The 24,614-nt window shown below is 45.2% G+C and overlaps 2 protein-coding genes across 4 annotated transcripts; one reads left to right on the top strand and one right to left on the bottom strand.

Moving 5' to 3' along the window:
- Window positions 1–27: 27 nt before the first annotated feature.
- CLCN6 (Cl-/H+ antiporter 6) lies at window positions 28–18,079 on the top strand. 2 transcript variants are annotated; one of them, XM_015882354.3, is made up of 23 exons: window positions 28–134; window positions 976–1,035; window positions 2,403–2,468; window positions 2,595–2,660; window positions 3,292–3,358; window positions 3,733–3,839; window positions 4,067–4,193; window positions 4,743–4,810; window positions 4,963–5,021; window positions 5,682–5,814; window positions 6,741–6,854; window positions 7,090–7,256; window positions 7,963–8,089; window positions 8,450–8,576; window positions 8,890–9,043; window positions 9,132–9,291; window positions 9,419–9,525; window positions 9,779–9,965; window positions 10,472–10,629; window positions 11,294–11,450; window positions 12,681–12,788; window positions 13,196–13,321; window positions 14,663–18,079. In XM_015882354.3, exons 1-23 carry the CDS (start codon window positions 54–56, stop codon window positions 14,741–14,743), a joined length of 2,607 nt encoding a protein of 868 aa, XP_015737840.1. In that variant the 5' UTR covers window positions 28–53; the 3' UTR covers window positions 14,744–18,079. The 2 variants fall into 2 exon arrangements, 1 of the variants encoding a protein (XP_015737840.1); XR_014931797.1 differs by lacking the exon at window positions 8,890–9,043.
- Window positions 18,080–21,665: 3,586 nt separating this feature from the next.
- Window positions 21,666–24,431, bottom strand: NPPA (natriuretic peptide A). Of its 2 annotated transcripts, XM_015882371.2 has the most exons (3): window positions 24,232–24,431; window positions 22,666–22,951; window positions 21,666–22,380 (listed from the first exon to the last, which is right to left on the bottom strand). In XM_015882371.2, exons 1-3 carry the CDS (start codon window positions 24,349–24,351, stop codon window positions 22,364–22,366), a joined length of 423 nt encoding a protein of 140 aa, XP_015737857.2. In that variant the 5' UTR covers window positions 24,352–24,431; the 3' UTR covers window positions 21,666–22,363. The 2 variants fall into 2 exon arrangements, with proteins under 2 accessions (XP_015737857.2, XP_085365046.1); XM_085508920.1 differs by lacking the exon at window positions 21,666–22,380 and having other exon boundaries at window positions 22,619–22,951.
- Between the last annotated feature and the right edge of the window lie 183 nt (window positions 24,432–24,614).

The raw sequence follows: 24,614 nt of genomic DNA on the forward strand, positions 1-24,614 counted from the left end.
GTGAGCGCCGCGAGGTCACGTGTTTGCGAGCGGGAGGGAGGCGCCGGGGCAAGATGGCGGCGTGCGGCGGGGCGATGTGCTGCTGCTGCCCGCAGTGCTGCGGGGAGAGGGAGAGCCGCACACCGGAGGAGCTGGTACGGATGGAGCCACGAGCCTGTCCGGTCCCTCACTGTACAACAGGGCTTTGTCGATAGGCATTAAGCTGGGGAGAGCCTGAGGGTGGCTGGGAACTGGGTGTTGGGTGTTGCTATGGCGTTGGGCCTTGGTTCCTCACGGCCTCAGCCCCGCTGTTCCATTTGCTTGTTGTGTTGTCCTTTATGCTGCTGGGAAGGGCTGACAATAGCAGGGCACGGGGAAACTGATTTAAGTTAAAAGAGGGAAGATTTAGGTTGGATGTTAGGGGGAAGTTCTTCACTAGGAGAGTGGTTAGGCCCTAAAACAGGCTGCCCAGGGAGGTTGTGGATGCCCCGTCCTTGGAGGTGTTCAAGGCCAGGTTGGACGGGGCCATGGGCAACCTGATCTATGGGGTTCTATGGGGTCTCCTGGGCAACCTGATCTAGTAAAGGTGTATGTTTGGTGGCCCTGACAGGCAGGGGGGTTGGAACTACATGATCCTTGAGGTCCCTTCCAACCCGGGTCATTCTGTGATTCTGTGAAGGGAAGCAGTCTATTTGGTGCTGAGATATGAGCTGTGATGTAGAGCTCTGTGTCTGTGTCGGCCTGTAGTGGTGATGTGCTGGCACAGCTGCCCATAGGAATAGTGGCATTCAATGTAGAGAGCTCTAAGGGATGTGGGCTGCACAACCTTTCCCAGTCTTAACGATACTACAGTTCTACTCTGGTTCTGTACTTACCTGTTGTAAGTAGTGTTTTCATAGGCATCACTTTAAGCAGCAAAGGGCTGTGTCCCCATTTTGATGTCTGCATCCATCCTGCTGATGATTTTCCATTCAATTTTGCCCTGTTATTCCATAGACGATCCTGGGAGAAACTCATGAAGAGGAAGATGAGATCCTTCCACGCAAAGACTATGAGGTGAGCAATAAACATCAGCTTCCTCATTATTGATAAAGTGTCTTTCTCAAGCGTCCTGCGCTTTAATCAGTCACATCAGTGGATGTGGGCCCTTTTTGCTTGGGTGCATCAATAGAACAGGAAGCAATGAGCCAAAACGGGCACATCAAAGTTCTGTATAAACATAAGGAAGAACTACTTTACTGGTGGAGTAACAGAGAACTGGGACAGGCTGCCCACAGAGGTGATGGAATTTCCTTCTCTGGATGAACTCAAGTTCTACCTACACACTTTCCTGTGTGACCTGTTGTAGAGAATCTGCTTTAGCAGAGAGTTGGACTCGGTGATCTCCAGAGGTCCCTTCCAACCCCTGTAGTTCTGTGATTCTATGAAAGAACTGTATGCAGCTATTGATCACTTTGGGTTTATAACAGGGCAGGCAGTCAAACTGCATCACTGCACTTAGATTTCCTTGGCACCACAGGAAAACCAAAAGCTGCTGCTCTTCCAAGACCTGCTCCGTATCCATTGACATGGCATTTGTAGCTTAGAGCCCTGTGGTCTGAGTAGCTCTTTGAGCATCTGCTGCTTAAGGCAGATTCTTATTGAGAAAGTGCTTTTTCTAAATCTGTTCTGTTGCTTTAAAAAGAAAAATCACACCACCATGAAACGTTACAGTTTCTTGTGGTCTTATGTCGTTGTGACTGTAGAAAGCTCCTTGGTCACTGTTTTATTGCTGTGGTGTCGTGCTGGTTCGAAGCAGATCTTCCCATTTGTCAGATCCTGATTCTTCCAGGAGATTATTGGTTTTTAAGTGTCTGAATAGCAGCCAGGAGTTATTTAGAGGAGCTGCTGTTAGCGTGGATGTCAGCAAGGTGTTATTGCTTGGTGGAACACCAACCTGCTGCCGTTTGGCTCAATAAAGGGAAGCTGATACAGGTAGAGAGTGATGATACAATGGGACAACTATTACTTTTAACTCCCTCCTGTGATGAGTTTAAGAGCTGATGCTGCCTGTTGACAGAGAATTCCTACTTAGTGTTTCTAAAGACTAAATCCAATGTTACCTCTGCGCTTTCACATTGGAGGCACATAAAAAAGGAAGGTCTAAATCTGTACGTTATGTCTTTAATTTCAAGTTGCATTAACCAGTTGATTTTGTTCCTTATCGTGGTCTGTTCTTTAAGCTCTTGATTCTCAGAGCCCAGCTCTGCTGGAAATACTTAAATGAAGTTGTTTATAGAAGGTTTTCCTCCCATGCTTGTTTGCAAAACAGGCTTTGGGGGAGCAATGACTTCTGTAATCTTTAACGAGGTCACCTGTGAACAGCTTTTTGTACAGTCCATAGCAGCTGTTGTTCTTAGTTTGACCTTTTGGCTTTCTTCCAGAGCTTGGATTACGATCGCTGTATCAATGACCCATACTTGGAAGTTTTGGAGAGCATGGACAACAAGGTAGGATCTTTTTCTTTCAGCTTTTAGTATCTCAAGAGCTAAAGCTGTAGAAAGTCCACCTTTTTTCTGGTTCTTGTTTGTATGTTCCTTTGACATGGCTTTTTTTTTAATGCTATTTCTAAACAGAAAGCCCGAAACTATGAAGCAGTGAAATGGGTGATGGTTTTTGCCATTGGAGTCTGCACAGGACTGGTAAGGATCATGCTGCCTGGGGAAAGATCAGCAGGAATAAGTTAGAAGTCAATGGCAAAGGAGGGAAGATGAATAAACAGTTACATTCATGAGGTGGAGGTCTTCCTAGCTGGAGGCGGCTTTAGGGAATAAAAGCCCAGTGTTGATGCATTATATTCCAGGAGAGCTTGTTTTCTTCCAGATGTTGCTGTGTTTTCTTTGCAAAGTATTCTGACCAATTCTTTGGCTCTGCAAAACTTGTCCAAAGTGAGCACTTAATCAAACAATGCCAGTTTGCATTTGAGCTGTATTTACATTTGGTAGTGCAAACTTCAGTGTATGTGCTTGAAAATTAGCTTTCCTGACTGGGTGCCTCAGTTAAACATCAGCTTTTTCCTGTACCCTGATGTATGTTGTAGGTGTTTAAAATGCTACCAGATTAATGGAATAATTCTGGGATGGATCTGTCTCAGTGAGAACAAGGGAGGCATTGAATTTGAGCTTCCTAAGTTACTTTACTCTGGATGCTTATTTTGCCTTCTTCGACTTCAGTCCTCCCACATGTGTGTATTCCTGGCAGGGCTTGCTAGAGAGTGGTCTTTGTTGCTTGTGTATATGATTTCTGATGGCAGCTCTGTCTTCTTTTCCATAGGTGGGCCTCTTTGTGGATTTCTTTGTACGGCTCTTTACCCAGCTCAAGTTCCGGGTCGTACAAAGCTGTATCTTTTACCTGATGGATGGAGTCCTGTTGGACTCGAGTGACCCTTTTCTTCGTATTGCCATGTTTTGCTCAGAGTAGCTGATTCTTTTAGACTTTTGCCATCGGTCACATTGCTGATTAATCAGGTTTTAACTTGCCTGTGTCATTCAGCCCTTGAAACCAAGGAAGAAGTTTCAGTATCAGTATGTGGGCAAAGGCTAATCTCTGAAAGACTGAGTTGTTTCCCTTCCTTATAGCTCACCCTCGAGCTCTGCCTGGGTGATGTGTTCTCTGATGAGTTGTCATCTGCCCTGGTTGGGATTGGAAGCACAAGTTTGGCTCCTGGTGCCAGATGACACTGAATGTTGTTGCTTTCCTTGACCCTCCATGCAGCGGTAGAAGAATGCACTGAGAAAGGCTGTCTTGCCTTGTCTTTACTGGAGCTGCTGGGGTTCAACCTGACCTTTGTTTTTCTTGCAAGTCTTCTAGTCCTGATCCAGGTAAGACTTAAGTTCATTGTTGCACTTTACACAGCCTTCCTTTACTCTCACATGGGTTCTAGCTATGAGGCTTCCTTCTTGCCCACAGCCCCAGGCATCAAACTAACTTCACAGTGCCGTTTGATTTAGCTGAGCAATGTCTCTCGATCCCTTGCTGTGCCCTCTGATTAAAATATTGTCAATATTGAAATCAGTGCAGCACAGCATCAACATTTTCCTTTCTGCAGCCCGTGGCAGCTGGGTCAGGAATTCCCGAAATTAAGTGCTACCTCAATGGAGTAAAAGTTCCAGGGGTTGTGCGGCTCCGGACGGTGGTGTGCAAAGCTATGGGAGTGCTCTTCAGTGTAGCAGGAGGTAAGAAGGGCTGTGGTATGTTACTGGGGTATGGAATCACTGAAGGGAGAGAAATAAAGGAGAAGGCACAGGAGGCTTCTCTGCTGTTCTGGTGAAGTGATTTTGATGGGCTGGTTGTAAGCTTCAGTAAGACAGAAAGAATGGAACTGTTAAGGGAACAGAAGTGTCTCTTTGTGGCTCAGTCTAAGAGGGAGACATGGGAATTCTCCAGAATGTGTTATTTAGATCAGTCTGAAGGAGGCTGTGCTGTAAGCAGCAGGGCATGCATTAACCTGGGGAGTTCAGGGTCACTGAAGGAGTAGTCTTGGAATACTGCCCGATATGTAAGTATGTTCACAAATCTCTGGGGGGCACAGGGTTCAACAGCTCCCTTTCCCTTGAGAGGAGAGGAGCCTGAACTCAAGCTGAGGTATTGGAAACCACTTACATACCTTATGGCCTGGTACAGAGGAGTTGTCATGCTGTGGGATTGGTGAGATGATCTGTCCTGGCACAGCCAGCTAGGAAGAGGGCAGGAAATATGCTGACTTATCAATCTTATTTTTCCAGGTCTTTTTGTTGGGAAGGAAGGTCCAATGATCCACAGTGGTGCTGTCGTGGGTGCAGGTTTGCCACAGGTTAGTGCTGGGCTGGGCAGAAAATCATTCTGTTCTCCAAGACATTGATTAGAGACCAGCAGCCCACACCACTGCTTTGTAAGGGTACTGTAGGGTACTGTGAGTAGTAAGTTTCTATCACCTGTTTTTCTAAGTCTTTATTTTCTTTGTAGTTCCAGAGCATCTCGCTGAGGAAGATCCAGTTTAACTTCCCATATTTCCGCAGTGACAGGTACTGTCTCCAGGATGAGGAGAAGAGGGGAAGGGTGAATTGAGCAGACTTCCTTGGGTGGCTGCTTGAGATGAATCAGTCACTTGGTTTTTTTTTCCTCTAGTATCTTGCAGCCTCATTCTGCTGCAAGACAGCACCAGGATAAGTAATGTGACTTCCATGCTGTCCTTAAGGGATCCCAGCTCTGATCTCCATGTTCACCAGTGTTCTTTTGTACTGCTCGGCAAATCTCTACCTACTTAAAACCTTTAATCTGAATGATTAAATGGTTTCATTGTTGGTAACAAGCTCAGTTTTGCACCCTCTGAGACCAAGATAGGCTCCAGAGAAGGCTGGTCCACCTGAATGTGAACAGAAGCTTGTCCTTCCCTCTCTGGAGTTCTTCCAAACGATGCTGGAGCACCATGATTTGGGCTGTTTCCTTGTATACTCAGCAGTCACGTAGTACCACAGTGCTCTGCCCTGTATTAGTGCTCTAGAGAATGAGCATGGTGCTGCAACAGCTTGCTGACCAAATGGTGTTGTTTTCAGTTCTTCTCCCAGCAGTCACTCACATATCCCTAGAATATATCAATAAATTGGGACTGTTCCTTACTCTGTACAATCTGTAAGCACATTCACAGCTCTTTGCTGCTAAACTGGTATTCTTTTCCTTTGCAGGGATAAAAGGGACTTTGTATCTGCTGGTGCAGCTGCAGGGGTTGCAGCTGCCTTTGGAGCCCCAATTGGGGGAACTCTTTTCAGCCTGGAAGAAGGTTCCTCCTTCTGGAACCAAGGGCTTACATGGAAAGTGGTAAGTGGTGCCTGGCTCTCTTTGTGTGTCTGTTTGTTGAGCTTAGACATTGGAGAGGACTTGTCTGTGAAGGCATTCGTATTATACTGTGTCTCCTTTTGAGCCCTCCTGATAGGGAAGAGATTGCTATCTCTATCAGTGCCCCAGGATTAATACAGATCAAGGGCAGAGAGTAACATTATACTATCCAGAACTACAGGACAGCTTTGTAGGTGGCATAGTTTTCTCAGGTACATGAGAGAAATGGCTTTTGTGCCTGGGCCTTTGCAGCCCATTTCTCTCAGTGCAGAGTAAGCAGGTGCTGAATTTCTTTCTGTTCTCTTCTGCCTTGGGGAGCTGTACTGCAGCAATGCCCTGTGCATCCTATAAGTGGATTTCTCTGCCTGTAGTGCTTAGTTTTGTGAAGCTGACAGTTTTTCAAAGAATGTGTCATATCTCATTATGTTTCTGGTGTTTCTTACACAAAATGCCCTGTTGGTGGGGTTCAGTTATTCTGCTGTTTCTCAGCAGGGATAAGAGGAGCCAGGGGTTTGCTAAAACAGCAGCTCTATCAGAGCTAATGAAGACCTCAATTCTCCCTCTAAACAAGCTGTGTTAGTGCCTTGTAATTGTTTTTTAACTGTAAATTACTATCTCTGATTAAAAAAATGCTGGAGGAATTACAGGGTGAAATTCCTAACTCTTCTTATGTGGGAAGCCAGATCATTTGATTATAGTAGTGCCTTCTAAGCCTACTCTATTTTGCAGCAGGAAATGGGCATCCTCAGTAGGACCATTTTCCTACAGCTTGGTGTTCATAAAGCATAATGACCATCTTCATAAAGGTTCTGAAGCTTCTTTCCCCAGCCATAAGTCTCAAGGAAGGGCTGACTGTGCCAGCTTTAATTCTGATTAATTAATTTCTTTCCATGTTTTAACTTCCTTAGCTGTTCTGTTCCATGGCTGCCACCTTCACCCTGAATTTTTTCCGCTCTGGGATTCAGTTTGGAAGTTGGGGGTCTTTCCAGCTCCCTGGTCTGCTGAACTTTGGAGAGTTTAAGGTAAGATTTAGCACTGTTGTTATTCCCCCTCTGGTCTCAAGTCAGTTCTGTATTTCATGCTGGTTTTGTGGATACATGTGTATCTGATTTAAGGGCAGGGCAGCAGCACACTGGTAGCCTAACACATGATTGCTCCACTATGGTCACAGCTACTAAAAGTATTTTGCTTTTAAGGCAGAAGCAGTGGCAGGAAACTACAGCTACTAATGGGTTTCCTATGCTTTGTTGCACGTAGTGTTCCGAGTCTGATAAGAAGTGCCACCTCTGGACAGCTGTGGACTTGGGCTTCTTCATTCTGATGGGAATTGTAGGAGGTCTTCTTGGAGCCACCTTCAACTGTCTGAACAAGAGGCTCGCAAAGTACCGCATGCGGAACGTGCATCCCAAACCAAAGCTTGTCAGGTATTTGTGCTCTGTTGAGATTCTGCAGCTGTCCCATCTGTGTTCAGGTGGGGCAATGAAAGCTAGAATTCCCTTATACAGGCTCTGAGGGGAGCTCTGATGTTTATAGCTGAGCAAACTAGAGCTTCATCTCCGTGCAGGATTTCTTTGTATCTTGTCCAAACAGATGTAGAAAGAGCAGATTATTATCTTGTGTGGTTAAAACCACAACTAATCTCTGCCTGTGGCATTTAGTGAATTGCCATGTAATTCTGGAAGCTGTAGGCTGCTGTAGACTGTTCATAAATGAGAAGCCCAGGTTTAGAGGGGGGGAAAAAAAGAAGGTGTTTCAGTAGCTGGAAAAGAGGTAGGAGAGACTATGCATCAACCTGTCCAGTGCTGTCTAGACAGGATATTCTCCTGTGTTGTAAGGATACAGAGAACATTGTTTCCATGTGAACAGCATCATCACTGAGCCCTTCCCTGTGGCTTTTTGTGTGACTATGTGTTCTGAGAACAGAAACAGCTCCTTTAAGGGGCAGGATATTAAAAAAGGGAGCTAATGTAATCCTGGCCACCAAGTCATCATTCAGCCTGGCTTGCAGGCTCTCCTGCTTCCAGTATTAAGCTGTGGTGTCTGCTTTTTTCCTGTTTCAGAGTCAGAGCCTACACTGGGTTACAGGTCTGTCTGTGGTTTCAGTGTGTGGTTTCTGCTGTGTGCTTGCAGAGTCCTGGAGAGCCTGCTTGTGTCTCTGACTACAACCGTCGTGGTCTTTGTGGCCTCCATGGTTTTGGGGGAGTGCCGGCAGATGTCTTCCACCAGTCACACTGGCAATGACACCTTGAGTATGCAGGTGAGGAATCTCCCATGAAGAATGTATGTCTTCGTAGTGTTCACCCTTCAGAGGAATAAGGGCAGGTAATGAGATCTTGGTGGCACGCAGTACCTACAGAAAACTTGAATGAAAGCTTATGGGCGGTTGCAGAACATTAAGGTAATAGTGAAAGCTGCAGTTTGTGCTTCTGTAGTTTGACAAATGAGCTCAAGCTGTGGATTATCCTGTTGATGCTGCAGGCCTAGTGTCTGCCATTGTTGTTTTGGTCTGATCATCTAGAACTGTGTGATATACAGAAGGGTTACTCCCATTCTACACAATGGCTGACATAGCAGGAGGTAGATTTTAACTCTTCATGTCCTTTGTGTTCTTCATCAGGGCATGTCTGAGGATGTGAATTCAAGCATCAAAACATTTTTCTGCCCGAATGAAACCTATAACGACATGGCCACCCTCTTCTTCAACCCTCAGGAGTCTGCTATCCTCCAGCTCTTCCATCAAGATGGTGAGTAGCTAGCAGGCAGTGCCTTGTGCTATCCTTAGGATCCAAGCTCCATCTTGCTTGAAAACAGTCTTGTCGCAAGAACTGTAAAGATAAAAGCATCTTCTAGCTCAGAGGGCTGCTGGTACAACAGAGTAAAGACCCCTCCATGAAAAGAAAGGCCTGCTTTTCCTTCTTTTCTGCTTACTCAGCATATTCATGTGTGTTTGAACTGTTGTGAGATGAGTCTGCTGTGAGCTGAGGGGTGGATGGTGCAAGACTGCTATCTGTTCCATAGGCCTTTTCCCCTTCAGTCATGATTATTCTTGTGTTGCAGGTACTTTCAGCCCAGTCACACTCTCCTTGTTCTTCCTTCTCTATTTCTTACTCTCCTGCTGGACATATGGGATCTCTGTGCCCAGTGGTCTTTTTGTACCATCACTGCTTTGTGGGGCTGCCTTCGGACGCCTGGTCGCCAACCTCCTCAAAAGGTGCATTGAATGTGTGTGAGAGATGTGCTGCAGGTGCATGCTGAGCTCTCAGGTTATTCTAATCTCAGGGCTCTTTGTTTTCCCTTAGCTATATTGGCTTGGATCACATCTACTCAGGAACCTTTGCACTGATTGGGGCAGCGGCATTCCTGGGAGGAGTGGTCAGGATGACAATTAGCCTAACTGTAATCCTAATTGAATCCACCAATGAAATCACCTACGGGCTCCCAATAATGATCACCCTCATGGTGAGTATTAGCTCTGGTTTCTCAAGCATGTGCCAGCCCTGAATCTCTCTTCCTTCCAGGGCCACAGTGAACCAAGGAATCTTTTACTTGGAGCAAGGAGTCAGTAGGCCTTCTGTTTGCTCCACAGGTAGCCAAATGGACAGGAGACTTTTTCAACAAGGGAATCTATGACATCCATGTGAACTTGAGAGGAGTGCCTCTTCTGGAGTGGGAAACAGAGGTGGAAATGGATAAGTAAGGCTGCTACTCTTGGCAGGGCTGTGGGTTTAGAGTTTGTCTGAAAAACATTCCTCAGAAAGGAATGTTGTAATGGGAGGATGCTGCTGAGTGTCCAACAAACCTGGCAGCATCAACTGCTGTGAGAGGAGCTGGAAGTTGTGCATCAGGCCTGAAGAGGAAATAGGTGCTGGAGCCATTGCTGAAGAGGGTTGGATGGGTGGAGCAGGTGAGATGCGTGCAGCAATCCTGGATCTTTCTGTTTCCTCAGGCTACGAGCCAGCGACATCATGGAGCCCAACCTGACCTATGTCTACCCCCACACCCGCATCCAGTCCCTTGTTAGTATCTTGCGCACAACTGTTCATCACGCCTTCCCTGTTGTGACCGAGAACCGGGGCAATGAGAGGGAGTTCATGAAGGGAAACCAGCTGATCAGCAACAACATCAAATTCAAGGTAAGAAGCTGCTTCTTCAGTAAGTCGAAGAATAAAGAGCTTGGTTGTGCAGGTGGAAGACCCCTTCCTTTGTTATGTAGATGATTTTCAATGCAGGATTCAGACCAGACACAAGCACCTACTGAAATACAGAGTTTTCAGAAATGCAGTTTCATTCCATTCTCCTGATCATGACAGAGGCAGAACAGAAGGCTGCATTTCTAGAAGCAAAAGTGAGGAAGGTTCTTTTGAGTAACCAGTTCAGGATAGACATGGAAACATTCTGGATTGAGCACTCAAGTATTGAGTCCACATTTGAGACTGATAATAACTGCCTATGAAAACTCCTCCTATGAATTTTCTCTCATTCATAGGAGGAGGATGGGGGGAAACATGCAATTTAAGGTTGTAATGAACAGTGTATACTCTAGCAAAAAGGGTGCTTGACTTCTTAGACAAGCAGTTTATAGTCACTCTTTGACAGTTGTTGACCTGCTTAGTGAATATCTGAACAATGTTGTGTACAGAAATCCAGCATTCTCACCCGAGCTGGAGAGCAGCGCAAACGGAGCCAGTCCATGAAATCTTACCCTTCGAGTGAGCTGCGCAACATGTGCGATGAGCACATAACAACAGAGGAGCCACCAGAAAAGGAGGATTTGCTGCAACAAATGCTAGAGAGAAGGTGAGATCGTGACGGCCATGAAGGTTTGGAAACGGGGTGTTTCTATACAGTCCCCATCACCTACCCAGAAATATTACCTGGAGAAGATGGGCTACCTGGGGAAATGCCTTTGCTGTAGAAATTGATGCCTTATATCCTGCAATAAACCTGAGAGCTCTGTGAAGCTCATTCTACCCAAGAGAGGAGCTAATGACTTTTTTCTGTAGTACTTGATACCACCTTTCTGGTAACTAGGCTGAATCACTAGGCATGTATTGCAGTTGTTTCGAGCAGAAGCCCAGTGTAGTTAATCAGTTTCTAACCTAGTGATTGTAACATGTATGAGTGGAATTACACATTGGCATCCCACCAGATACTTCAGCTTTTATTAGAATTCAAGTAATTTGTCAACGAAAATTGCTTTAGTAGGAAGTGAACTTAAACTGATAGGAGGATAGGAGGCTGTTTTCATTCTGCTGCTGGTGTCATGCTCTTTCCATGGTAATGGCATTTGACCCTTCTCTGGTTGTCTGGAGAAATGATTTGCTTGTCTCTAGCAAGAATCTCTCTGAAAAATACTCTGGAGAAGGTTACAAAGAGTAGAAATAGCCGTTGTTTTGGAGGATGGGGTGTGTGTTTCTCCTTGTGTTCAGGCTTCTCACAATGCGTATTTATTTATTCACAGATACACTCCTTACCCCAACCTGTATCCTGACCAGTCTCCCAGTGAAGAGTGGACCATGGAGGAACGTTTCAGACCTCTCACCTTCCATGGCTTGATCTTGCGCTCACAGCTGGTCACCCTCCTTGTCAGGGGTGTTTGTTACTCCGAGAGCCAGTCAGTGAGTCTCTCTAATTTGGGACTGTAGCAAAGACATCTCTACCCTCTGAGCTTAGCAAGTTGGGGATAATTCTATGGGCAGCCAAGATTATTTTACTTACAATTTACACCTAAGGACAGAGAACAGCTACTGTATTTGGGGAGAAGAAAATCAACTGATGCGAGTGTCTGGTGCATGAAGGTGCAAGTAAAACTGGAGAATGGAGGGTAGATCTTAAAATACATTTAGGGCAACCAGCAGTGTATACTGTGCATTCTTGCTGCCAATTTGCCAGGGTTTTACCAGGAGTTTTTCACCTACTGCTGAGATCACTGTGAGCTTTTGTGCTTTGGGCCCAGTTTCCACAATCCTCTTCTGTTCCTTCCCATGTGTTCATAGAATCACAGAATCTTTGGAGTTGGAAAGGGCCTTTAAAAGTCATCTAGTCCAACTCTCCTGCAGTGAACAGTGACACCTACAGCTCAATCAGGTGCTCAGGCTGAATGGGGTTCTGACTTGGGTGTCCAGTCCTTAGAGATATCTATGCCAGTGCTTCATTGTTACTGTAAAAAAAACCAACCATTTTCCTTCTATCCAACCAGAATCTCCCCTTCTGTAGTTGGAAACCATTTCCCCTTGTCCCATCAGGACAAACCCTGCTGAAGAATCTGTCCCCTTCTTAAATAGTGACAGGCCCTGGAGCCTTCTTTTCTCCATGCTGCACAGCCCCAGCTCATAGCCTGTCCTTGCAGGGAGGTGTTCCATCCCTTGGACTGTTTTTATGACCCTCCTGTGTGCACCCAGCAGGCCCATGTCTCTTCTGTTTTGAGGACTCCACATCTGAACACAATACTCCACTGGTGTCACCAGTGCAGAGCAGAGGGGCAGATCACCTCCCTCAACCTGCTGACTGTGCTTCTTTTGATGCTGTCCAGGATATGGTTGGCTTTCTGGGCTGTGTGGGCACATTGCTGGCTTACATCCATTGTGCCAGTACCCTCAAGTCCTTTTCAACCAGGATATGTCAGAGTTTGGAGGGCATATCCATTACTCTCTCAGTTTACGTGGATTTACTGAGATGAGCAACTAGGAGGAATATTTCTGGAGAAGGCATTTTTGTGTGGGCAGAGGAGGAACGCAGTCTGAGTAAGCATAGGGCATGGGGGAAGCATTGTTAGCTGTGCTGCTTGCAGTCTGTGAACCACGTGGGAAGGTGGCACCTTGATTCAGTGGCATTTGTTTTAATTGCAGAGTGCAAGTCAGCCTCGTCTGTCTCATGCAGAAATGTCAGAGGATTATCCCCGTTATCCAGATATCCATGACCTGGACCTCACGTTGCTGAACCCTCGCATGATAGTGGTAAGAAATACCCTGTGATGTGACAATTTAGAGCTGTCTTAAGACTTTATTTAAAGTGCTAAGAGTGTGGTTGAATCCAGCCTTCCATGCAGTGGCCAACATCAGATCCTTCTCATGTATTCATCTGGCCTTGTTTACATGTGGGAGCATCATCATGTCCCTACATTTATCCTGCTTAGAGGCTTTCTGAAGCGTTGGGCTTTTCTTAATATTACGGGTTCAAACCAATTGTGACAAACGAGGTTTCTGAAAGTGAAATAACTTTGTAGAGAAGTGGAATCCTCCCATAGATGGATATGCTGTCCAGAGATCAGAGAGTTGGAGGGGCTACAGCAATGGCTTATTAGTCATTTCCAGAGCTGCTGAAAGTGCCTTTTGTCAATAATACCCTGTTTTTTCTTTCTTAGGATGTCACCCCATACATGAACCCGTCACCTTTTGCTGTTTCTCCAAACACTCACGTATCTCAAGTCTTTAACTTGTTTAGGACAATGGGACTCAGGCATTTACCAGTTGTGAACGCAGTTGGAGAGGTAAGTCCTTATCTCAGTTTTGTCTCTGCTAAGCAAGGAAGCAGGTGTGGTTTTATGCAATGCTGTCACCTTTGAGAGAGTTAAGATCTGTTTTAATGTCAAACCGTTGTATTTTAATGGGGTCAGAACGTGGTGGTCTTAAGACTCTGGAACACTGTTAATTGCTGTGACTTCATTACCACCTTTAGCTTTCAAGTCTGCTCCTTGCCTTCGCCCAAAGGGCAGGACGTGCAGTTTGCCTCCTGTCTCATGTCTCTACATGTTGTTATAACTTATCTTGTACCTTTTAAGAGTCCTTGAGCTCTTAAGTCACCAATTTCACTCTTCAGCAGCTTTATTCAAGACCAGGAGCAGGATTTCCCATATGGTTGGACAGGAGGTTTTTCTGTTGGACAGGAGCTTCATCCTGTTCTTACTTACAGAGGCAGCAAAAAAAGTTATGCTTGTTTCACCATAGTTGTCTCTTTGCCATCTACAGTGTGCAGGAGTAGTCAGTAGGTGTCAGTAATTTCCTGTAAGCATAATGAGAAAGTGTTTCCCTTAAGCCTGAACAGGGAGGCAAAATCCTGATAATAATAGCCAGAACTGGTCTGTCCTAATGAGGCAGCAGTGCTGTCTTTGCCTTTAGGTGTTCCTAATAGCTACCCTAAATAACTTGTTGGAAAACACGTGCTGTAAACTCACTCCATATTTAATATGAGATGCTCCTGCAGTACCAGAGAGCAGCCCAGCTCTGAGTTCTCACTGTGTAAAATTACTGAGCTGTTTCATTGGCTGAAATGTGTAATTTGACTGTTTCCCAGCAGTCTGGCAATGAGGGCCCCTTTTGTGACCTGCCAGTTGTTGTACATTCACCACTGTGCTGGTTTTACTCCTTCACCTACAGAGCTTCTTAGAATTTCATGTGAGCTGTCTGCAGTCCTGGCATGTGGCAAACAAGAGATGTCTCTAATGAAGCCACGTGAGACAGCTTTGACATTTCCAATGGCTTTCACTTTCTGTAGGAGTTTGTTACATCTGTGTGCTCTCTATCATGGATATATTGTAATGGAAAAAAATATATTTTCCTTTATAGGTAGGGTTAACTATTGCTGTGTCTAGACATAGCAGGAGCTAAGCTATCCATTTGGGTGTAGTTAAAGCTGTGTACCTCGCTTGTAGATATATGCTTCAAGAAGGGGCTGTAGCTTTTGAACTTGAACCCCCTGTATTGACCAAGACCTGCTTGGGGGTTCTCACTTGCTCTTTTGGGCTGGGAAAGAACAGCTCTACTACGCACATCTTTTAGTGGCACAATTGTGATACTGACATGTCTTTCCTTTTCTTTTCTTCTTCTTTAAGATTGTTGGGATAATCACTCGGCACAACCTGACCCACGAATTCCTGCAGGCAAGGCTGAGACAACACTATCAGACCATTTGATGCCCCTGCCCCACTGCTGGTGTGGCTGCCTCCCTCTTCCAAGCCTGCACACGCGCTCGCATTCTGCTTGGACCCCACAAGGCCCAAGACTTGCCGTTTGGCTTCTCACACGCATATCAAGCCTGGGGAGCTGGAAAACATCTTGCTAGCCAGAGAATTAGAGGAACTGCTTGAGCCCAGAGCTACTGACTGGTCTCAGGCACTTGGTTTGACCACTCTTCATCCCAGCCCTTCATCTGGTGTTGTCCCAACGGTACATTCTGCTGTTTTGGTTTGTTTATTTTTGAGGCTTGGATGAAAGAACCATCTATAGAACCACTGTACCCTGTGCAGAGAACTGCAGCATCTTTTCCCTGTCCTCCTGTGCATCTCCCTTCTCCTCATCCTCCCTTTTTCCTGCAACTTTTGCCTTACTTGTGTGAGAGGGGAATAGCTGTCAAGGCTGAGAGGAGATAATGGAGTTACCAAATTGCTGCTTTGGAGGATGGCTTTTCTCAAAAGCAGCATCAAAAGCCAACTCTGGAAATGCACATCGCTTTGTGGATGCTCTTAATTTCCCATATTTTTCCACCCTTACTTCCATTTTTTTCCTGCTCTATCCATGAGAGAGTAATGTTCTTTCTGTAACATTTTTTGACAGCAGCTGACTTTTCAGAGCATTTTGGAGTTCAAAACAGTTTAATTCCAGTTACTGCCTGGACTTTAAATACTCAATACACTTACAGAGCATCTCAGAGAAGGGAGATCTCTTTTTCCCTGTTAGCTGTTGCTACCATTATCTCCCTGCAAGAGGTTCTCCTAAGGTACGCTGTGCCACTCAACTTGGTCACCACCTGACACTCCTGTATTTATAGTTTCTGTGTCCTTGTAATGACCCAGCAGGGAGAACCTGGGACACCTTTCCAGCTACAGCTATAGAACAGGGAACCCCAGTTCCTCACAGTACAAAGAAGTTTGCTTTCTAGAGGCAGTTATTACTGATGTTTGAATGATCTCTGTTGTGAGAGGAGCTGGTGTGAGTTGAGGCTGCTGTGCAGGAGGGATACTTGGTGCTGGTGACTGGCAGATAGAACTGTACAGCAGGTTGGTAAGTGAGACTGGCTCTTAAAATGATGGAAATAACGTCTGCAACTGTAGCAACCAAATGTCTTTAAGGGTAAAAACAGCATTTAAAAGCCAGTTGCAACCAGTTCACTGCTTTAGCAGGTACCATCCTGGCCAGCACCTGTATTGTTCCAGCAGGCACCTGCCTTTGTGAGTTCTGCATTCAGATAAATGTGGGTGGGAAGCCAACATTGTGCCTCCAGGGGATGCGGTGTTGATTGGCTTGATAAAGCACAGAGCATTCTCTCAGCCAAGAGACTGGGCTAAGTAACACAGGGAATGTATCCCAGGAAAGCTTCTGCAGTCTCTGAGCACTCCTTTTAACCTGTTGTCTGCCATAAGGAGCTGGTGAGATGAGAGATGCAGCAGAAGGAAATTGACCATTATTGTATGTTCTGAAATAAGGAACTTATGTATGTCTAAGCACTACATCTGTTAGAGCAGCCTTTTTGGACTTTGTGGAAGCTAATTGCTGCTGCAGTTGGGCCAGGTGGTTTTGTGTTCAGGGCTTCAGCTTGTCTGCACATACGGCTCTTCAAGTCACAGGAGCTCCTTAGATGATCATGTTGTCTTTGCACTCTGGATAGCTGAGGGACAGATGCATTCTCTGGCTGTGCTTGCAAGAAAGATGGCCAAGTCATGGGATGCACTTGATTTTCATCCTGCAGATGAGAGATGGGTCTTGAAACAAAACGCTAAGGGAGAATTGGCACTTGTCACACAGAGCATAGCACAGCTCTGCTGGGAAGGTTTTTATCAAAGCCGTTCATAAGCACTTAGATTTATTTTAACTTTTATTTTTTAATTCCCAAGACCATTTGTTAGCCATGGCTGCTTTCCAGGGTTGATTAAAAAGGCACCCACACTAAAGAGCAGAAACTGATTCATTCTTTTCCCTTAACTGTGGAGCTTGTAGCAACAGCTCTTGTCTCCTCCATTGAAAGCAGTTCTGCTGGCTTCTGAATACCTTGGCTCCATTTCAGGTAAGGCAAGCAAGCTCTTAAACTCCCTAGGTTGAAGAAAGGTGTTTTCCTACAGCCAGTACCCATCTTGTGCCTTCAATCTCAACTCCTTAGCTGGGACAGATGTAGCACTGTTCTTAGATCATACGAGCTGGTGTTGGCTTCTGCTGTTGATTTCCAAGTTGTTTCCCAGTGTGTCAGAATGAGATTGTTTTCTCTGGATAAACTGCAGTTGGTCTTTTAAAATGTGAGTGTTCCCTGCAAACTGGTCTTGCATAAAGCTGCCCTGAGGAACTTCCAGCACTCCCTGAAGCTGAGTTGTTTAAAACGTGCTTCTCCTAACATACCTTCCATTCACAGCACTTGAGCTCGAGCTGTTACAATCCCATACTGTCAGAGAACCTCTCAAGGAGTGCCCTGTGTCTCTCCATGGCAAATCCTTTAGTTCTTGCTCATGTTGAGTGATTGTGTTTCTTTCATTCCCTGCACTTGAAGTCCTTAAGTTGCCATGAGCCGGTTCCCTCCTGGTTTATTTCTCTACACAAACTGCAGCAGCTGATGTTGTTGCAGGGATGTCCTCCCCTCGAGGCCTGGATTTAGGCAAGACAGGCTGAAAAATCTTGCCAAAGTTTGAGCACCAGCTCTGCATCCCCATTAGAAAGCCTTCAATCAGCTGGCAGCACTGTCTGGCCTAAATGAACCACCGTTGTTCTCACACATTGCTGCTCACTTTATTCCTTTCTAACAACATCCTCCCTGTTTTTCTTCTGGTCACTTAGTTGGTTTACTTTTAGCATAGGTGCCTGTAACCTGTAACTCAAAGTGACACTAAAGGAGTAGGAACCAAGAACTGGATTAGTATTTATGGCAGAATTTAGGGGTGATGTGGGGCACCTGCCTCATGGTTTCCTGTGCAGTGTTAATTAACTGTGAGCCATTCCAATGGTAGCGACTTACCTTTCCATTTGTTTCTTTTTGCACTGGTTTTTGTTATGAAATGATGTAAGCTAATCCCGCGGTGTGTATATAAAATGTATTATTATTATTTTTTAACTTTGTATGAACTCATTTTTATTTGAACGATGGCACTTGGGGAGTATTTGTGTAACTGTGTGTCATGAAACCATGACAACCATAACGTGTCTCAGAGTAAAATGTTTGTGTGTCTCCTTCAGCACTTCAAGGCCTTTTGATGTTTCTAGTGGTGTCTTATTTTTGCCCTTTGTTGTAATAAAATACTGATAGAACGTGGAAATACCCACGGACACAATTGGAGGTAGTGGAGTAGTTGCTGTCTATGAGCTACCTGGATCTGGATCCAACAGTTTGATGCCTTGAGGCTGGAGTTTCCATGCTTGATTTTATTCTTCTTTGGGTTGCTGTGGTGTACATCTGTTGGGAGGACATAGCAGACCCTGCTGCTGTTGGCTCTAAGTAAGTGATACAGTCCTCTTAATTAAGATGCCTTCCTAGGAAGGAGTCAGAGTTAAGGAGAGTCAGCATAATAGGGAGGAAAGTGCCTCAACCCTTTGTCATAAATGCAGCAGCACAGAAAGAAATGAGAGACATCAGCTGTCCAAACCAATGCACATTGTCTGCCACCTTATAGCAGTAAATAAAGGAGGTAACAGGCTACCACTCATCTGTCTACTTTCTCCCCCTAACTACACACACAAGGAAGAGATTTCTGGTCATGTTTTCAGGAACAGCATATCAGTTTGGTGTAATATCAGCCTTTTTGAACTAAATACAAGCAATAATGTTTCTTGCTTGAAGAACAGTAGTTGTTGTGTGTTTTATCAGGGGTGATAGAGGTGGTTATGAGAAGAGCTATGCAATAAGATCATGCTAAAAGCAACCAGCTTCATATTTAGATTTAAGTTCCTTTTTAATGAGATTTATAGGTTCATATAACCACGTGTTACAATCCCTGTCTATGTAACAGAAGTGAAGGGGTGAAGGTGCTTTTGGTGCTTTTCTTGTCTCAGGTGCTGAAGTGTGTTTCAGCAACACGGTGGGATGCATTCATCCTTTGTAGCATCCACTGTAGCGTGTAAAAAGGGTTCTTTCACAGCTGGAATCAATGGAATCAATCAAGATGGCAGCAAGGTGCCTCCAGTCATCATCCCAGGAGTGAGGGGCATCGGTTTCAATGGGATTTAGAGGTTGCTGTATGATCAATGTTATCCCTTTCTCTGGGCTGTTTCAGAGCTACGGAAAGAAAAGTCTGAGTGTAGGAGCAGGAGGCTGGAATCCACTTGTGTATGTGGACGTAGAAAACAACGCTGTTCTGAAGATCTCACAGCTGTAACAGAGAAGGCAGGACTGCACTGAGAGCCTTGCTGACTCACCCAGCATCTCCTTGTTGCTGATACCTGAGAGTATCTCTGTGGGATGCCCAGCTGTACACATTGATTTGATCTTTCTTTTGTTTCTTCCCAATTCCCAACGTAGAAAGCCTTTCTCTGTACTTTGGCTTAAAGAATAAATAAATCAATTCCCTCTCCTCACAACTCTGCTTCTTCTTCTGTGCAGGATTCTACTGGTTCTTTCAGAGATCAGTTGGGAGGTAGGAAGGGCAGGTCTGACAAATGCTTTCCTTTGCACATAAAAGACCCCGAATTCTGATTGCAGCTGTAAGCTGCTGCTTTCTTTGGAAGTCTATCATCACTTGGTGATAGAATCTGCTGTGAGGAAAACAGAATCAATGTGTGATACAGCCTCTTGTTCATAATGAGTTGTACTGCTGGGAAGGGAGTGGGTGTGCCCATAACCCTTCAGGTTAGGAACATCAGTTGTACCACTTCCCTTTGTTTTATTCAGGTAGGATGACAGGAGGAGAGGACTGGGATGCTTATTAGAAGTGATCAGTAAAAAGAAACTGAGACAGCAGCAGCAAGATGGCCAGCAATGAGGTGTGAGAGCCCCTTTCTATGATCTTAAGGTTTCTTCCTGCCTTGTTTCATTTGTGTTTTTTCTTTCTCCTTACTGTGAGGCTGTAATCTTGAGACCCAACTCTTCCTACTTGTGCTGGAATAGCACTTAAAGAGTGGAGCCCATTATGTTCTTCCTCTCTGTTGAAGGATTGAGCTCTCACTGAGGATGTAATGGTACTATACCTGGCAGGGAATGATAGCACTGGGACACCTGCTGCAGGACACACTGCTCGTGTTGATGCTTCACACTCGAAAGGTTTGAGTGTGAGGACCCCAGACCAACTGCACTGAGATGCCCAACAGCGTGGAGCAGGGCAGGGTTGCAGAGCTGTCCTGTGCTCGGTGCTGAACAGCTGCTCGTAATGTAATCGCTGTTATCTGGATCCGCCATCAGCTCTTGCTTTGCGGCCGTAGCTTTGTCCCCGAGGCATCCTGTTTCTGAACTGTTTACCATTATAAGCTACACTGATTCCTTGTCTCAGGTCTGACTCATAGCACAGCTGCTAGAGCAAAACCAAAGTGCTTGTTTGGGTGTGTGGCCACTGGCCTATTTCCTACACTGTTATCAGTACTTAGTGCAAACCTTGCCTTCCCTTAGGGGCAGTTTCTTTAGAAGGCGTGTGTCTATGGGTGTGAAGACAGTAGGAATACATCAATCTTTGCTCCATGCTCTCACAGCAGGCTGGTGCTGCTTATTCTTTTCTAGTGCTGTTCCTCCTCTGCTTCTCCTTGTGCAAGATGCTCGTTGCACATAGAGCCGATCAGCGCTGAGTTTCTCTCATTCAACTTTTCCAAGTGCCTTTCCCTGCACTCAGTCCTATTCTGACCTGTCTGCATGATTTCCCTGGGGGAGGTTTTACAGCTCAGTGTGTTTATGGGAGTAGCACTAAAACTCTAGCCACAGAGATGCGTATTTCCTAGATTGCCAGCTCTCAATTAGGTTCTCCCAGGCCGCAGGGTCTATTAACATGCTGTCTGCAAGCCAATACAGACCTGTTCCACCGGGAACTGGCTTGCTCTTAATACTGGACCCACCTGGCTTTGGGTCAGGCTGTGCCAACTCTTCTTGCCATTTTTAGCATGTTCCACTGAACTCTTGAGTGTTTCATGCCCTGGGGAGCTGACAGGGAGGGATAATTTGCAGAGCCTTGATGCATCCATGCAAGTTTTGCTTGACTGGGTACAATTCAGCTCCAGCAAAGGCTCTTACTATAAGAGTATGAGGATTGGTTTTACCTCCTTTTATAGCTGTGTGTGGGAAATCAGGCATGCAAGCATGTTGTTAGCACTCTAAGTTCACTACAACTATGGTTTCTGAGAACCATTGTCAACAACTGGCACAGCACTGGCACCTTGCCTGTCCCAAGAATCATTCCTCTTCAGATAGACTTCATTGATGGGTGTATGTGCTCTTTCACCAGTTGAGTCCATCCTGGTGCTATGCTCTTGAATGAGCTTTCCTGGGTGCTCCAGTAATGGATACTGGAAACAAGACCCTAATTAGATCCTCACCGTAACCCAGTTTCCAGTGGTTTGTGCACTCGCAGGGCAGTTGTGTAGAGTATGAGTTTAATGCTGTAGATCCCAATGGGATCCTTGGGATGCTAACTGAACAATTCTGGCAATATAGACCTATGGGGAGGATGTGGGGTAGTGCCTGGCAAGTGTGGCTTGGGACAGTTGCAGATCATAGGTGTAAAATCCAGCTACCAAGGTTTAAATGACTAGAATTCCTCTTAGCCGTGTTCAGAACTGTGTGGTTCTCAGAAAGGAATGTTATGCACGAGCTTCTCATAACTAAAGTGATCCCTCTTGCCCTCAGTACTGCGATAGAATTCATGCCCTTTGAGGAGCATCAAGAAGCACAGGGCATCAGCAGCTCAACCACATGCAGAGTGAGACAAGACGCAGTCAATGACGTATCTTTCTGTTGATGCTTATAGCCTTTATTTGGTCAGTGCTAGAAAGCATATACAATGAATTCCCTTTCCTCCCTCTAGCTAGCTTGTAACTCGTGGAGTTTTGCAATAATTTTTACTTCTTTTCTTGTAAACTTTGCTTACGTGAGGGATTTGTGGCAGTGGAGTGGCAGCTGCATTGGCTGAGTAATGTGTACCGGCAAAAGGACTTTCTTATCACTGAAACTACATCTATGTTGTGGGTCTTCCAATGTTGTGCAAGCTTTTGTCTTTTTCCTCCTTCTAATCTGTTATAATTTCTTAGTGTGGAGAGGAAACCTCTAGGGAAAAACTCATTCTTTATCCAGCTTCATACTTTCTTGGTCTCGTGTAAGTGAGATCCAGCCTTGTGGGTACCAGAGTACCAATAAAACGTAGGCTTTTGACTTTAGGAAAATACAAGAAATTTTAATGCAAACAGACAGGAGAGAGGTCCAGCATAGATATCTAACGTGTTAGTTTTATTTCAAGATGGTCTCAACGGTGCTAGAAATGTTATTAAGAAAAAGAGTAGAGATAGAGATCAAATAAATAAATAAATAAATAAATAAAAATAGGAATAACTTTCTGTTGATGAGTTTAGAAAGCTTAGTCCGGCTTTCATCTTGGGAGGAACAGGTTCTGTGAAGCGTTCTTCAGAGCACGGGTCAGGAGGTGTTCCTAGTTCTTCCTGGAACCTGCAAACCAAACATGCAGCGTTAAGTGTTACTGAAATCTTTCAGTATCTGCCACCATTGTCAGCAGTGCTTTCATCCGTCTAATCAATAGACGTGAAGTTTATTTTGGAAAGCCAATATTAGCTTAAAGGTTAGACTAAAACAAGCTCCTTTCTTAAAGAGTTTACTCAAAGCATTTAACTGTTTCTTATTATTAAAGACTTAAATGAAATCTTGCTCCTCCCTTGCTGCAAAAACCTAAATACAGCCCATCCTATTCACTAGAATGGCTTAAGTCAGACTCACCATTGCAACCCATTCCACTCAGGGAGCCAATCCTATCGATTCTTCTGCCAAAGCAGCCAGAATCTCTCATCATCCTGGGCATCTGCAGCCCCCTCAGTCTCTTGAGGAAGGGGTTCCTGTAGGACAGAGGAGCGCTGGGTGCTAGTTTGGGTTCAGCCTTCTGCTCATCGCTGTCATCTATGGGTTCTGGTGGGATCTCCTCTTGGATTTGGGGCTCTTGCAGGTCAGGATTGGACTCCAGGGCTTCAATCAGTGCGAACTTATCCTCCAGCCTCTCCAGAAGAGCCTATGAGAGAAGGATTAATTTCATAAGACTCCTGGTTTCATGATCATTTATTTATTAGCTCTTCCACTCATCAGACTCTGAATTTGTCTATGGTTCTACAGCCACCTTTAAGGAGTCTCTAAGGTTGGATTCCAGAGATGCTGGTGCTTCCTGAGCTCTGTCCTCTGTGTTAAATCTCTGTTTATATTAATTCCACCTATCTCTAGCTGTAGCTGGGAGCTGACTGAAGCTGTCTGCCACAGAAGTGTGTCTCACTGGAATGGATAGAAGAGCTTTTGGCACAGGAACAAAACAAGAGATACCACTCAACCCAGCAACAGTAAACGATTTCAGAGTACTTCTGAACCCATAGTGACTCCCGTGTTCCCAGAAGTTGCCTGCATTGCTGCTGATCTCCTGTTATCTCTCTCTTCTTATTCTGACTAAAGTAATCTGCTTGCCTGTAACCTCTAATTATTGCAGTAGGCATCACTGTGAGAAGCTCCTGGTGTTTTCTGCTAATCTCTACCCTAGAGATTACAGGATTTCTGTTCTTTTAAGCAATATGCATCTCTATAACAATACCTATATGAAAAAGTTGTCTGCTATCTAACCTTCTGAGTATCATTCTCTATAATTTCTAAAGCTCTGAATAACAGGGAACCTGCTCAAGGACATCTCATCCATTTAGAAGGACCTGATTGTCCATCTCTGGAAGTAGGCTAGAGAGGAGTGAACCTTATGTCTTGCTTCAGGGTGAGTTGTGTCTCAGTTACATGGTCACACTGTTCCTCTTGGTTTGCACAAGTAGTTGTGCAAGACTTTGAGAGCTCTGCTTTACCTCTTCATCCGCAGGCAGCTCTATTCTCTCATATCCCCAAATCCAAAGCAGAAGGGCTGTCCTCGCTATCCCACTCAATGGGATAAACCCACTTGAAAGTTTTCTATTTATTTTTGTAGGGATACCATGATGCATTGCTATGTTTTTACTCCGGGGTATTGCTCTAATTCATTAAGAAACCCAAAATGAGGCGACTGATTAAGAGAAGGGGGAAAACCCAGAGCAGACATCTCACATTCTGTTTCCCATTGCCACCCAGCAACTTGGGTGATCCCAGCACTGGAGGGTATTGCCCTACAAAGCTTCTCTGAAGCCCTGTGAAGAATCAAGACTTTAAACACTACATACAATTTCTAACGTAGCTATCTGACCATACAAAAGAAAGGCAAAGACACCATTGCATGCACTTCTAAGCCCCCCTCTGAAAGTGTAACCCTGTAAAAACAAAGATTCCGCTCACCTCCATGCTGGCCAGTTCTTTGGCAGGGCTGAGGTTGTAGATGGGGTTGGCTCTGCTGGGCTGCAGCTGGATGAGAAGCAGCAAGAGGAAACCACAGGAAAATGAGCCTTTAGTGTCCATGGCGCTGGGTTCGTTGGGAATATGGGAAGTTCAAGCTGTTTCTTCGAGTTGGCTCTTCAGGTCTCTCTCTTCTTTCTCCTGTCCTCTCTCTTTCGAAGCTCGTCTTTTATATGGTTTGGTGTGATCTCTGCTTCCTGGGTTATCAGGGGGTTTATCTGGGGCGCATTCCAGTCCCACTGCAGGCATGCGGCTCTGTCAAGGGAAGATTCCCTTTATTAGCTGTCATTAGGCAGCAGCTGCTGTTGCTGAGGAATGTATGTCAC

Source organism: Coturnix japonica, chromosome 9 (genome assembly GCF_054131305.1).
Source record: "Coturnix japonica strain WE chromosome 9, WE-NBRP24, whole genome shotgun sequence".
Lineage (NCBI taxonomy): Eukaryota > Metazoa > Chordata > Aves > Galliformes > Phasianidae > Coturnix > Coturnix japonica.

What these genes read in the sequence shown, in the direction of transcription:
- CLCN6 (XM_015882354.3), top strand. Translation starts at nt 54, where the DNA reads ATGGCGGCGTGCGGCGGGGCGATGTGCTGCTGCTGCCCGCAGTGCTGC. An exon ending in AAGGGCTTACATGGAAAGTG is followed by an intron (nt 5,815 to 6,740) that starts GTAAGTGGTGCC and finishes TAACTTCCTTAG; the next exon opens with CTGTTCTGTTCCATGGCTGC. An exon ending in TGAACCCTCGCATGATAGTG is followed by an intron (nt 12,789 to 13,195) that starts GTAAGAAATACC and finishes TTTCTTTCTTAG; the next exon opens with GATGTCACCCCATACATGAA.
- NPPA (XM_085508920.1), bottom strand. Translation starts at nt 24,351, where the DNA reads ATGGACACTAAAGGCTCATTTTCCTGTGGTTTCCTCTTGCTGCTTCTC. An exon ending in AAGAACTGGCCAGCATGGAG is followed by an intron (nt 22,952 to 24,231) that starts GTGAGCGGAATC and finishes CTTCTCTCATAG; the next exon opens with GCTCTTCTGGAGAGGCTGGA.